The sequence below is a fragment of the Chenopodium album genome, chromosome 4 (assembly GCF_948465745.1).
Source record: "Chenopodium album chromosome 4, dcCheAlbu1.1, whole genome shotgun sequence".
NCBI classification, from domain to species: Eukaryota; Viridiplantae; Streptophyta; class Magnoliopsida; order Caryophyllales; family Amaranthaceae; genus Chenopodium; species Chenopodium album.
In genome coordinates this window covers 77,186,130-77,200,063 of record NC_137837.1, presented here as the reverse complement: position 1 = coordinate 77,200,063, position 13,934 = coordinate 77,186,130, and the positions used below count along the sequence as shown (strand labels likewise).

General features: G+C 32.1%; 1 protein-coding gene across 1 annotated transcript; it reads left to right on the top strand.

Annotated features, from left to right (window-relative positions):
- Positions 1-3,077: 3,077 nt before the first annotated feature.
- On the top strand, positions 3,078-10,684 carry LOC145628234 (subtilisin-like protease SBT5.4). The gene is made up of 10 exons (XM_081680533.1): positions 3,078-3,164; positions 3,804-3,910; positions 3,989-4,086; positions 4,398-4,572; positions 5,348-5,906; positions 7,689-7,789; positions 7,898-8,152; positions 8,475-8,589; positions 9,015-9,213; positions 10,146-10,684. The coding sequence occupies exons 1-10, from the start codon at positions 3,078-3,080 to the stop codon at positions 10,682-10,684; spliced, it is 2,235 nt and encodes a 744-aa protein (XP_081536659.1).
- Positions 10,685-13,934: the final 3,250 nt, after the last annotated feature.

Genomic DNA, 13,934 nt, shown 5'->3' with positions numbered 1-13,934 from the left:
CGGGCCCAGTTTAGTATTTTAGCCATAACTTCCTCATTATTTATCGGAATTGGGCTTATAATATATCGTTGGAAAGGTCTTTTCAAACTCCATACAACTACACCATTATTGGACCCTTATCATGGACCAAAATAAAATGGAATGCATGTTTTTCAAAAATAAGGTAAGAAAAGTAATATTTTCAAAAACAAAAAGAAGAGATATTTTAATAAAAACATCCTCATCACTAGACTTTTTCACACTTTCGCTTTGTTCGATAATCAAATGACGTGAAAGGTATTCATCACTGGGTTTTGTTTTGGGGAGACACAAATGGGTGTCTACAACATGCATCATGTACGTTTGTAACTTCAATCCTAATCAAACTGATGAATCACATTTATATAGAGTTTATCGGCACATTTATGCTAGTTTTATAGTTGATTTTTGAGTCTTTTGTTGCTTTTTAGGTTGTAATTGCATAAGTTGTTCATTTTGTGTTCTATTACGCTTCGTTTGTATTTTATTAATGTTTCAGGTAGTTTCTATAACTATTCGAACGCTTTCGGGGTGATTTTGGAAGAACGGGACATTGAAAAGATGAAAAGTCGATGAATGGAGGTCACTTAAAGAAGGATATATGTTTGTGGAATCTTTTTTTGAGATTTATATGCATGAGGAATGAATATAACATCCACAAGGGTCGTTATGCACTTTACGGAAACGAATTTGAGTTAGTAACGAAGTTAAACGATGTTTTACAAAGTGGCAAAAATGACCTTTGTCCACTCTTTTGATTATAACTCAAGTTCTACAAATTGTATTGATGCGATTCAAGTTGCGTTGGAAACTAGACTTGAAGAGATTTCCAATGATAGGTCACACGACCCAAGAAGATTCCTAGAACAGAAGTTATGATCATTTGAATCTAAGCGTTGCAATCAGCCAACCGCAGGGCTGGCTGCGCCTCTGTCCCGCGCCCCCTCGAGGCTGCTGCCGCCACTGCCAGGGCGCGGGAACCACCCTGCGGCCGCAGGTTCTGGCGAGCAGCCACAACAGCCATGTATAGCTCGTGTTCTCGACTTCTCTTGCGGTTTTATGCCACGTCATCTAGTAATTCCACTTATGTACTTATTATTTTCTTATTACTTTTCTTTAATTATTTTTAGATTAGTTTTAGGATATTATAAATACTCAAGGGATATTATTTTTCCCGGAGGGCCTTTTATATCTTTTTATTATTTTTACGTTCTTTTGAGTTTTCTCTTGAACCCTAGTTTCTCATGGCATCTCCATGGATTCTTCCATGGATGATTCTTGAGTTTATAATTTCAATTTATTGAGGTATTTTATTTCTATTTTCTTGCTTTTAATTATGCTTTCTTCATTAGATTTAGTTTTTATCATTTATTTCATGCTAGAGTAGTTTATTTCTAGGGTTTGGAAATCCATGTTTATACAATGAATCTTGATTGATGTTTTTAATATTTTGATTATTAATTTCTCTAATTGATAGTGTTTTATTCTTAATCTTGCAACCTGATCAATTGTTTGATTAATTCATGTTAATAAGAGTTTGAATCGAAAGATCTTACTTTTAGAGGCTTCCCTACAATTAGCAATTCTGATTATGTTAGCGACCGAACTACATATGTTGAATTGAGAGCGTTAAGACCCGACCATAGGCTTAGCAATTGCTCTAGATTATTGATTGATTGAATTGTTATTGATATTTGATAGATTAAGAACTATAAACATGGTGAACCATAACCCTAGGTCTTTTTATTAATTATTTTATCCCTCTTTTAATTTAGACTATTTTTCTATCCCAATTTCGTGACATAGTTTAGTTTCTCCATATACCTTAAAAGTTAGATTGAATAACCATCTCTCTGTGGTTCGACCCTACTTACCCTACTACATTGTTAGTTGGTTTTGTTAGGAATTTATTTTTGACAGGTGTATGACAACCTATAACAAACCCATCTATTTTAGCGTGGGCCTAGTCTAATAAATTTACTATATAATATCATAAACCATCACGCAAATCAATAGCGCTATATGTCATACTTTTCTTTTTACAAAATATTTATATTATAATTGTCAATAAAGTTAATCTATTACATGTAAAAATTATTTCTTTTACGTTTCAACTAACTTAAATATAGATTAAATATCGTTTAACGGTTAGAGACTCTACTCATTCCATAACTTGCATAATTTAAGTAACAAAATGAGGTGTTTCATTTTGCATTAAAAAAAATAAATAAAAATAAATAATAATTGAGTTGTTTCATTTTCTAAAAAACACACCTCAAGAAACGTAATTTATGAGAAATAACTTGTTTATCTAAGTATCTAACGGGTCAAAAGACTAGTTTGTCTAGTTATATTAATGTTATTCCCTAATAAAACTAGCTCATGCAATGTAGAGATTATTGAGGAGAGACATCTATCATTAAATTGTATTTGACATACAATAGCAAACTCTATATATAGCTATACCCATTTATAACATTAAATAACATTCACGTTAATTTAATATCACTTAAGTATGTAACTATGTTAGGAAATATTTGAATTAAAAGAAAAAGAAAGTGAAAAATAGGTTAAAATTTCTTTGTAGTATAAGAATCACCCACTTGTAAGAATTTATAAACAATTTGCTAATTAATCAACCATCTAATAGACATTTTGTAATTAAGGCAAAGAAAATTATAATGATTATTTTTGCTAATCATCGAACTAAACAAATTTGAGTTTCAAAGAAAAAACAACAAATTGATTCCATGCATTCTCAAATTTGATCTAGTACAAAAGGAAGGAGAAAAGTAGAAGGGAAAAAGAGCTTATTACTTTATCAAACAATGGAGATTTCAATGCATTTACATGAACTCGTCCTATCAATTCTTCTTTTGTCATTGTGGCAAGTTCCTACCTTTGCTGCCCCTAAGGCAAGACTTTAGTTTAATGTGCTCCGTCCTATATTTTTTCGAAAGCTATTTTTAATTTACTCTATTCGTTTCTTATTTTTGTTGCTATTTTGAATTGGAGGGGATATTTAAGATCCAAACTTACATATTTATTTTCTAAATACTATGAAGCTAGTAACTCCCAAGTTATGGCTTATGCTACCTTTTGCTGAAAAAAATGGTATAGGTCACATGAGTGGGACTTATGAGAATGTAAATGGAAACAAAATTATCATATATAGAATGAAAATATGAATCTATATAATTTTAAAATGGAAATAAAATTATCATAAAATTATATAATTTTAAACAGTCACATATACTTACAATACAGTACATATTAATTACTCTATATACATATATTTATTATGAAAAAAAAAATTAAGTGGATAATTGTGATTATCTTTTTAGGGTAAATAGTTGGCCCTAGCAATGGTAACACGGATCCGCTTACTAGGTCGAGAATTGAACATTTTTCGCAGGTTGAATAGAGGCCTCCAACCACTAGGTTTAGCTAACCAACTGCAATCTTTTAATGAAACAAATAAACTTACACAGAAAAATCTTGATAGTAAAAATTTTAAACATAACAAAAGATGGGAACAAGGACACTCATACATGATTATGTTATCTCTTTGAACTCGCTTATTCAAAATCACTTAATTGAAATTGACAATATATATATATATATATATATATATATATATATATATATATATATATACACTAAGGAATAAATAGATTTCCTTACTCTAGGTTTTTTTTTTTTTTTGGTGGTACTCTAGGGTTGTTTAATTTAACATAAGTTATCATTAATCAAATACACATATTTCATATTTTTCATTAATGCAGCACTACGTTATCCATTTGGGATCTCACCATGCGGAACCTTATTTGTCAGCGAGCCCAGAGACTGTTACGAACTCACATCATGAATTGATTTCTTCTGTATTGGCAAGGTATATCATCAATATTATTCCTCATTTATTTAAATTTTCCCACAATATTATTTTAATGTATATTCTTAAATTGAATAGTGATTTCAACCCTTCAGAAAGGATTGTATATTCATATAATAAAATATTCAATGCCTTTGCTGCAAACCTTCATGAGGAGGAGGCCAACGAGCTCGCAAGTAAGACATAGAAATATATAATAAAGATATTAGAATTTGTTGTATACACCCAGGTGTGGTGTACCGTACATCCAACTAATGTATGGTTAGTTTTTGCTCTTCATTTGACGATAAAATGAAAAACAATCATCAAAATGAGAATAAATAATCATGGGTGTATGGTACACCCCGTTGTTTATAACCTCTCGAAAGATATATGTCTGTTTCATCTAATCTTGTCAGCTTGTCTAATAATGCACTCGTATTATCTTATGAACTTATATAGTGTCCACTTCACCCTAATTGTATCTTATCTTATCGTTTTATTGCAGAGCACCCTAGTGTTGCATCAATAATAGAAAGCATGCCACTAAAATTGTTAACAACTCGATCAGTGGATTTCTTAGGATTTCCAAATCAACGTAACAACTACAAAACTGATGAGTCCATTTGGGTGAAAGCAAGCTTCGGAGATGGCATGATTATAGCAAACTTGGATTCCGGCAAGTACAAGTTTTACTTCTCTTACATGCATATTTCTTTATTTAAATATTTGGGAGCTTAAATTAACTAATATAAGGTCATTCTATAATTAGCAACTTACATTATACTAGTATTAGGAAATATTAAAATTAATTGTACGGATCGGAATAACAATTGTTACCCATGTTTAATAATTACTAGAACAGTAAAACCTATTTATTCTGTTTGGTTAGTATTTGAAATTAAAGTTCCCAACAGTACACCTTTACTACGGAGTATAATTCACTATTTACAAACATGTAATAGAGAAAATATCATGAATAATGTCACCTATTTCCAGTCTTTCAAAAATAAAAACAACATTTCGATTATCCCAAAATAATTATACTTAATAATATGTGACAGGTGTGTGGCCAGAGAGCCAGAGCTTTTCAGATCAAGGCTTTGGCCCTGTTCCGAAAAAATTCAAAGGGGCTTGTGCAAATGAAAATGATCCAACATTCAAGTGCAACAGGTTGACAATATACTATTTCTAGTCCGTTAAAAAAATAATACTTTTGCTGTTTCGAAATAATAATGTTTACAAGTTAGGTTTCAGCTTGTCAATGTATAAGACTATGTTTTTTTAAGCAGATTTGTGATGAACTAAACTGAAACAGTCTGAACTAAATTGAACTTGAACTTATTTATCATTATTAATAATTACTCCGTAATTAATTAGTTAATAAGAATTTCATGGAACAAAAGGGAACATATTATTATTTAGAGATAAAACTAACTAATGGGTAATTAATTATAGGAAGCTTATAGGAGCAAGATATTTTTACAAAGGAATTATGGAACAAGGCAAGTTAAATAACTATATCTTCAATGACACATTGAGTCCTCGAGATCACAACGAAGGTCATGGCACACACACTCTATCTACAGCCGGAGGTAATATTGTCCCTGGAGCAAGCTGCAACGGATTCGCAAATGGTACCGCGAAAGGCGTGGCACCAAGGGCACGCGTGGTTGCGTATAAAAACGCTTGGCATGCTACTGAAACTTTTCCATTCCAAGGCAACTCAATGGATTTACTAGCTGCTTTTGAATCAGCCATTGACGACGATGTAGATGTCATTAATGTATCGATGAGTCAGGATAATGATGATAATTATTTAGCTAGCAATGCGATTGCTGTTGGTGCTTTCCATGCTATGAAGAAAGGAATCATCACGGTTGCTAGTGCTGGAAATAATGGACCTAAATTTGGGTCTGTTCAAAATGTAGCCCCTTGGTTGTTGACTGTTGCTGCTAGTACTATGGATAGAGAGTTTTCGGCTTATGTCAAACTCGGTAACAATCAGAAGATCAAGGTTCGTTAACTTATTCATTTGTTTTTTCCACGTATGGTAACAAATACTTCCTCTGTTTTTTTTTAGTTAACATCATTTGAATTTTATACTATTAGAGAGGCTCTGATACCATGTTAAACTCAAGAAAATATGGAGAAAATGGCTTGCCCTTCGTATTGATGTTAATCACATTAGGAAACCTAATTAGCCTAAAACTCCTAATAAGATAAACTTAACATAAATACAATATTAACATAAATATAACCAATAAACCAACCCGGCTCTAATGCGCTTTGACTCGCTTTTGTGTTTATAGATACAATAAATTATATTAATGTGTAATCTTCACTACAAAAAAATGTCCATATAGAAACGGAATTCTAGCGACGGAATTTTATCCGTTTCTAAATTAGAGATGGAATCAAAAAATTCGTCTCTAAATTAATTTAGCGACGGAATTTAAAAATCCGTTTCTAATTTAGAAACGGAATTAAAAATTCCGTCGCTAAATTAGCAAAGGAATTGAAAATCCGTCTCTAAATTAGAAACGGATTTTTTTTCCGTTGCTAAATTAGCAACGGATTTTTTTCCGTTGATGAATCTAGCAACGGATTTTTTTTCCGTTGCTAAATTTAGAGACGGATTTTTTTTCCGTTGCTAAGTTAGCAACGGATTTTTTTTTCCGTTGCTAAGTTAGAGACGGAATTTTTTTTTCCGTTGCTAATATGAGCAACGAATTTTTTATTCCGTCTCTAGATAATTTTTTAAACTAATTATTTAAAATATTACATTAGAGACGAATTATGTAAGTTAAATTCATCTCTAAACTAGAAACGGATTTTCAAATCCGTCTCTAATTTAGAGACGGATTTGAAAATCCGTTTCTAAATTAGAGACGGATTTGAAAATCCGTTTCTAAATTAGAGACGGATTTTAAATTCCGTTTCTAAACTTAGAGACGGATTTTTTTTTTCCGTTGCTAATATTTCTTTCATTTATTATCAATTATGTGCGTAAAAGTAAACAAATAATATTTGGTATAGTTGGTAAGAGTATCAATATTTGACATTGAGGTCACGGGTTCGACTCCTACTAACAGTAATATTGCGATTGGAGATTCAAGGAGCGTTACATGGAAAGCCGAGTCGGGTTGACCCGAGTGAGGTCGACCCAAATAGCAGCTTTTTTTTCGATTCAATTTTTTTTTTCCGTTGCTGAATCTAGCAACGGATTTATTTTTTCCGTTGCTAAATCCAGCAACGGATTTATTTTTTCCGTTGCTAAATCCAGCGACGGATTTATTTTTTCCGTTGCTAAGTCCAGCGACGATTTTTTTTTTTAGTTGCTAAATTCATTTAGCGACAAGGTTTTTACCAACAGAGTGATTCCGTTGATAAATCCGTAGCTAGCTATGTCCAGCGACGGATTTTTAGCAATTAGCAACGGATTTCACCTGTTACTAAAAGGCCAAATTTTTGTAGTGCTTATTTGAATTGTTTCAATGTATATTTTATTAATAACCAATTTTTATAATTTTACAATGTTAATAATTAGAGATATTAATCATTTATCACATGCGTTGATAAGCGTGATAATAGAAATGTGTCAACTAAAAAAACGGAGGAAGTAATTTTTAGTTGAGCAAATGCATATTATTTCAGAATCTAAACGCATGCGTTGCGTGCATATCAAAATTTAATAAAGTGGTTGGTGTTCATACATTTAAAAATCTAATGCAGGCATCGCATGCATACAAATCTAGTGATTATTATAGCAACTAATGTACGTTTTGAACGATTACAGGGAGTACGCTTTATGGATTTTAAGACAAATGACCCTAATAAACTCTATCCATTGATCAGTGGTGCAGAGGCTCGCAGTGCTATCGCTAATATCAAAGATGCGTGAGTTACATAAAAAGCTTAATTTGAGTTTGGTAAATAAGCAACCAAAATTAAACACAAGCATTGATATTAATTGTCATCATCCTTATATACTGTATTTATCTTTAGTACGGCATGTCATGTTGGAGCCCTAGATGCAGCGAAGGTGAAGGGAAAGATCGTAGTATGTCAAAATTCATACAATGAAGCCGGAAATATGGACAGTTTAAGAAGCGTGGAAGCTAAAAAAGCAGGAGCTGTTGGACTTGTCCTAGTAAATGATAAGGGCAAGGGATTTGGAGCTAGCCAACCTCATTCAATCGCCACCGTGACCATTAGCTATAATGATGGAGTAACTCTTCTTTCTTATATCAATTCTACTAGGCAAGTGTATTTATGCTTTTATTTGATTTATTTGATTACATTAAGCTAAGGATAGAGTCCTAATTTACTAATGATATTAGGTATATCTACCAAAAAATGTGCAAATTTATTGAAATATAGGTATGTATATCACGTTAAGATATACCTAATATGTAGCCCTAAGGGATATGTATAACATTTTCCTTATTTTTATAAAGTGGAAGCTTAACATAATAGTATATCCTTAGTAAATAAAGTCAAGATCATATCTAATTTAATAAGATTTGATTTTAAATTGCTCTAAAAAATTAAAATTAATTGCCCTAATGTAAATACGTGACAGGTCTCCAACAGCGTCAATGAGTGAAGGAACAACAATAATTGGAGTAAAGCCATCTCCCGTCATGGCTTCATTCTCGGCTAGGGGTCCAAGTAACATTACCAAAGGCATTTTAAAGGTTCATCACTACATTTATAATCTTCATAATCCTTGTTATCTCATACTTATCATATATTTCGTTCCTCAATTTCAAAGTAGACGATACATTTTTTTTAATCACAATTATCAATGCAAAATTCAACCATAAATAACTCTAATTTTCAATAAGTACAAAATTTTAAAAAGTTGAAATTTTGAATATACACATGAAGAGGATTCCAACAAGCGATTTCACTTGACTATGTTTTTTTTTTCTTCTTATATAAATCAAAAAATTTAATCAAAGTAGTATTATTTCTGAATAATGTCAAAAGTCAAAATATATCATCTAATTTAAAACGACAAAAATATAATTTTACCACTGTATAATACTCCGTAATAACTATTTTCGTCATTTGATATTCTCATGTATCTATGCATGACATTGTCCATGTCCACACACAGCCTGATGTTACAGCTCCGGGGGTCGATATTCTCGCTGCTTATCCACCAACTATTGCAAAAATGCCATTTGTCATTATATATGGAACATCAATGTCAACTCCTCATGTGGCCGGCGTAGCAACTCTTGTCAAAAAGCTACACCCAGATTGGAGTATTGCAGCTATTAAATCCGCAATCATGACTACTGGTACTTCCTCTAGTCCTATTTAATACGCTCAATCTATAACAACATTCAAGTATATTTTTATAAGATAACTCCTGACTACATAGATTTATTTCTTATTATTTGCAACAAAAGAAATATTTTATATCACAAATAATACCCTTTATTACAAATAATAAGAAACGGAGGTAGTAAATTATTTGAGGGGGGGTGAAAGGGTAGTATGTACTCAATTGGATTGTAAGATACTAAGGTAATTGTGGATGTTATCACTTTTAATTAGAGATATATATATATAAACTATGGGGTTACTTGTAGGTGTTACTTGTATTCTGGGGTTACTTGTATGAGTGTTACTGGTTTTGGTCGGGGTTACTTATAGGGTGTTACTGGTTTTGTCAGGGGTTACTTGTAGGTGTTACTTGTACTTTGGGGTTACTTGCATGGGTGTTACTTATTTTGGTCGGGGTTACTTATAGAATGTTACTGGTTTTGTCAGGGGTTACTTGTAGGTGTTACTTGTATTCTGGGGTTACTTGTATGAGTGTTACTGGTTATGGTCGGGGTTACTTGTAGGGTGTTACTGGTTTTGTCAGGTGTTACTTGTATGGTTGTTATTGGTTTTGATCAGGGGTCCACATACAAGTAACCCCACGATACAAGTAATCCATACAAGTTATCTCATAATACAAGTAACACTCTACAAATAATCCATACAAGTAACCGTGCCGCACCATGTGACTTGCCGCACTGAAAAACTTCTGATAAACTAAATTGGGACTAAAATGTGGTACGTTTAGTTTGTTTATACCTAAAAGTGGGAAGATTGCGTCCAATAGAGTAAATGCATTTTAGACAAATAAAAAATTTACACGTATAGGATCATGTACGTTTAATTTAATCCCTAACTTTGATCAGTATTTAATGTAATTAATTCGTAATTATTAACAATACAGCAAGCCCCCTAGACAACAGAGGGATGCCAATACGTGATGAAGACTTGGTAAGTGAGGCAACACCATTTGCATACGGGTCGGGTCACGTAACACCCAACAAAGCAATGGAACCTGGCTTGGTCTATGACTTGACCCTAAATGATTATCTTAACTACATTTGTTCGAGTACTAATCAGAAGAGTACAACCATGAAGGTGTATACCAATGACCCGTCTTATAAATGTCCACCCTCCTTTAATATCTTGGATTTCAATTATCCTTCCATAACTATTCCGGACTTTTCCGGCAATGCAATTGCTACTCGGAAGTTGAAAAATGTTGGACAACCAAGTACCTACACTTCAAAAATCGAAGCACCACCTGGGGTGTCAGTCGTCGTGGAGCCTAAGACTTTGGTGTTCTCTACAAAGAATCAAGAGCTGAAGTTTAAACTTACCTTCACGGCTGATCCTAAGCGTCTTCCTAAAGATCATATATTTGGAAGTTTGGTTTGGTCTGATGCTAAACATGTTGTAAGAAGTCCTATTGTAATCCAGGCCAAAAAAATCTAAACATAGTTATTAGCCTTTTTATTTTTTTTATTTATCATTCCCTATGTTGTATAGGAGGAATGAATTTAGTATGTGCAGTGTGTTATGTTTTCATTCTTAGAAGAAGTTTCTAGGGTTTTAATCTATGGAATAACTTTCCCTTATATAAGAAAATCACTTAAATTTTAATACGAAGTAATTAACTAGTGTATATTATTCCAGGCAATAACCTTGGTTGTTACTTTTCTTAACTGTTTGTTTGATGAGGAAATATTAAAGTTATGATGTGTCAAGGAATTGCATGATAAATATTTGAAAGCTTTTTAAAAATTTGGGATAAAAAAAAATCATAATTATTCAGAGTTAGGGTTAAAAAAAAAAAACATGTGATACTTTCTGGTATTAGTATAGATGTGGTGGAGGTATAATAACTAATTAATGAGTAGAAAATATTTTAATTTAAGAAGATGTAATCGTGAGACATTTTTTATTTAGTTTACACCATAACACAATGATTTTAGTTTAGCTCGTTAACCCAAAAAAATTGGAAGAGAGAGCACCAACAAATAAAGGTAAATTAAATTATATAACATTGTACTACTTCACCATTTTTAATCCCAAATTTTTTTTGTTCTTTTGTCATAGCATTTCATGAGAATTATGAAGTGTGTAGAGCAATGAAAGTGATGGTAATGAGTGTAGAGTTTTGATATATGCACATTATTGTCTTATAAAGAGGAAATCCACATTCAACAATTTAATATTTGAACTTGAAATAAAAAAGTTTTTCTTAACCAAATATGATATATATTATTAATTCAAGTAATACAATTATAACATGCATGAGAGTATGCCCTTAAGTAAATTACAATAAATCAAAAATAAATGCTACCTTATTTTAGGTCACTTTCTTGGCCTTGATAGGAAAAAGTGACAAAAAACCTATCTTAATGCCCGTAGTCCATTTTTTTTTTTTTAACGTTCATCTATAATAACTGCCATTGGTACCATCACGCCCAAACTTTCATCTCCCTCCATTTTTATATACACCTGAATGCAAGTTACATAAAATTAAAGGGTATTTTCTTATCATTTGATTTTTTTCCCCGCTCATTTTAAAGTTAGAAAATGAATAAAAAAACCACCCTTAGGTGCATGTACTTCTATATACACTCAGGTGTATATAAAAGGTTTTAACATGATGCAGTACCTCAGAACCCTAGAAAGCTTCCCAGTCCTTTCAACACTTGACCACCAAAATCTTCCACTTCTTTCACTCCCTGTTTGAGTGCGTCGCCAACCGTTTTAGAAGCATCATTTATTGCGTCCCCAACCTTTTTAGTAGCATCTTGCAATTCATCCCATACCTTTCCTCCGAAACATTCCAATTCCCCCACGGCATTTTTCACTGCTTCCTCTATACCAGTACCTAATTCTTCCATTCCCTTCTTTGTTACATCCACTAGACTTTCTATTTCATTAACAACATTATTAAACTCTGTTTTGGTAAAATCTGCCACATCATGACCCATTTCTTTTAGTTTCTCCAAAATTACTTCCCTATTTTCGGAAATTAACTTACCACCTTCCTGGACCAAAGTCGTTACGATGCCTTCAACTACTTCTTTTCCCACTTTTGAAACGAAACTTATATACGGTGTGTTGTTGTATGTGCTATTAAATGGTTTCAAATATGTCGGTAAAGTCACAATACGTTCTGATGCTTCTGCTACTTTAGATGGCTGCAATGTCTGCAAATCACAAAACAATTATACATATACATCGGAAGTCATATATATAATGTAATACTATATACTTTGTACTTCATATGTTTTTAGCTTTTGAGACAATTGTTGCAATTAAAAGTGAACAGATCGGTTGTAATATTATTTGTCAGTCAAAGTTATTTGAATGCAAAGTTATAATTGCTCTGTTAAATTGATGCACTTATCTAGACATAGAGGTAGTATGATTTTATTGTAGTCATACTTAAAATGAATACCATTATACTAATTTGTTATTGGCTAATTTTGATTTATTTTTTTAAACATCAATATTGATTATAAATATTGATTATAAATATTGATTATAAATCATTTAGCTAATTTTCAAAATTTATTTATTAATTTTGAAATAATTTTTGAATTTTTTTTATAATTTTCCTAATTAATTTAATTACAATATTCAGATTTTATTATTACTGAAATTAAAAATTATTAATGAATTAATTATGAAAATATAAAAAAAAAAATAAAAAAAAAAAAATAAAATAAGAAAACACATTTATGATTAATTCTGACAAAAAAATATACTAGTCATTGTAAGGATAACTACCATAGAATTTTTAGGGTATTATATAGTTAAATGACTTTAAATGCATGCATGTGTTTTATAAACTACTCCATATCTATGAATTTTACTTGATTAGGAACTTACCAATGTATCAATCAAGTGATTCAAGGAATCCATCCAAAGTTGATAGTCCAATTTCAACATTTGAAGTAGCTTGGAAAGAAGAATTTGGAGTTCTTGTTGCTCAATAGGGTCAATTGGGGTAGTTTTAACCATAAGAAATCCCAACGCTTTGCTCTGAGCCTCAATAGCCCGAATGAACTCATCTTTAGCACAATGATCTTTCGGTTGTTCGAGGGAAGACCAAGCTGCTAACCAATACCAAAGAGTTAGTAATGTGATTATATCTTTGGGTTTGTTATCATTTAACAAAGTGCTAGGATTGCTCAAGTCGATGCTATGAAGGCGCTCCTTAAGACCCTTGAGTTCTTCTTGCATAGTAACTACTTCTCGCATAAACGAACAGAATTCTTCGATCCATTTCTCTTTCGACATTCCAAAGAAGATAGCATTGAAGGGTTTTGCTATTTCAGGGATGCTGATCAAAGCCGGGTTTTCGATTCCGTGATTCGCCATACGCAGATTTTTCATGTGACTGTAGATGTCTGTCAATGCCTGGGCGTTCTCCTGATTCAGCAGCTCTCCTTTCTTCTCATCTTTGTTTGCAGAAACTGCGAAGATGCAATGCCATAGTGACAAGATTGTGGCTGAGTTTTGGTCAACGGTAGTTTCCATAGTCAACAGCTGATTTTTTGGGGTCAAGTCTACCTGAAATATTTCAATTATTAGATTATAATTACTCCCTCCGTCCCATAATAAAGGAGGAAAATGTGGATAGAGTATTTTAATAAAAATGAAAAGTATAATCATAGACAAAAGTTAGAAAGAAAAAGTGGAAAAAAGTACAAAGCATGTGCAA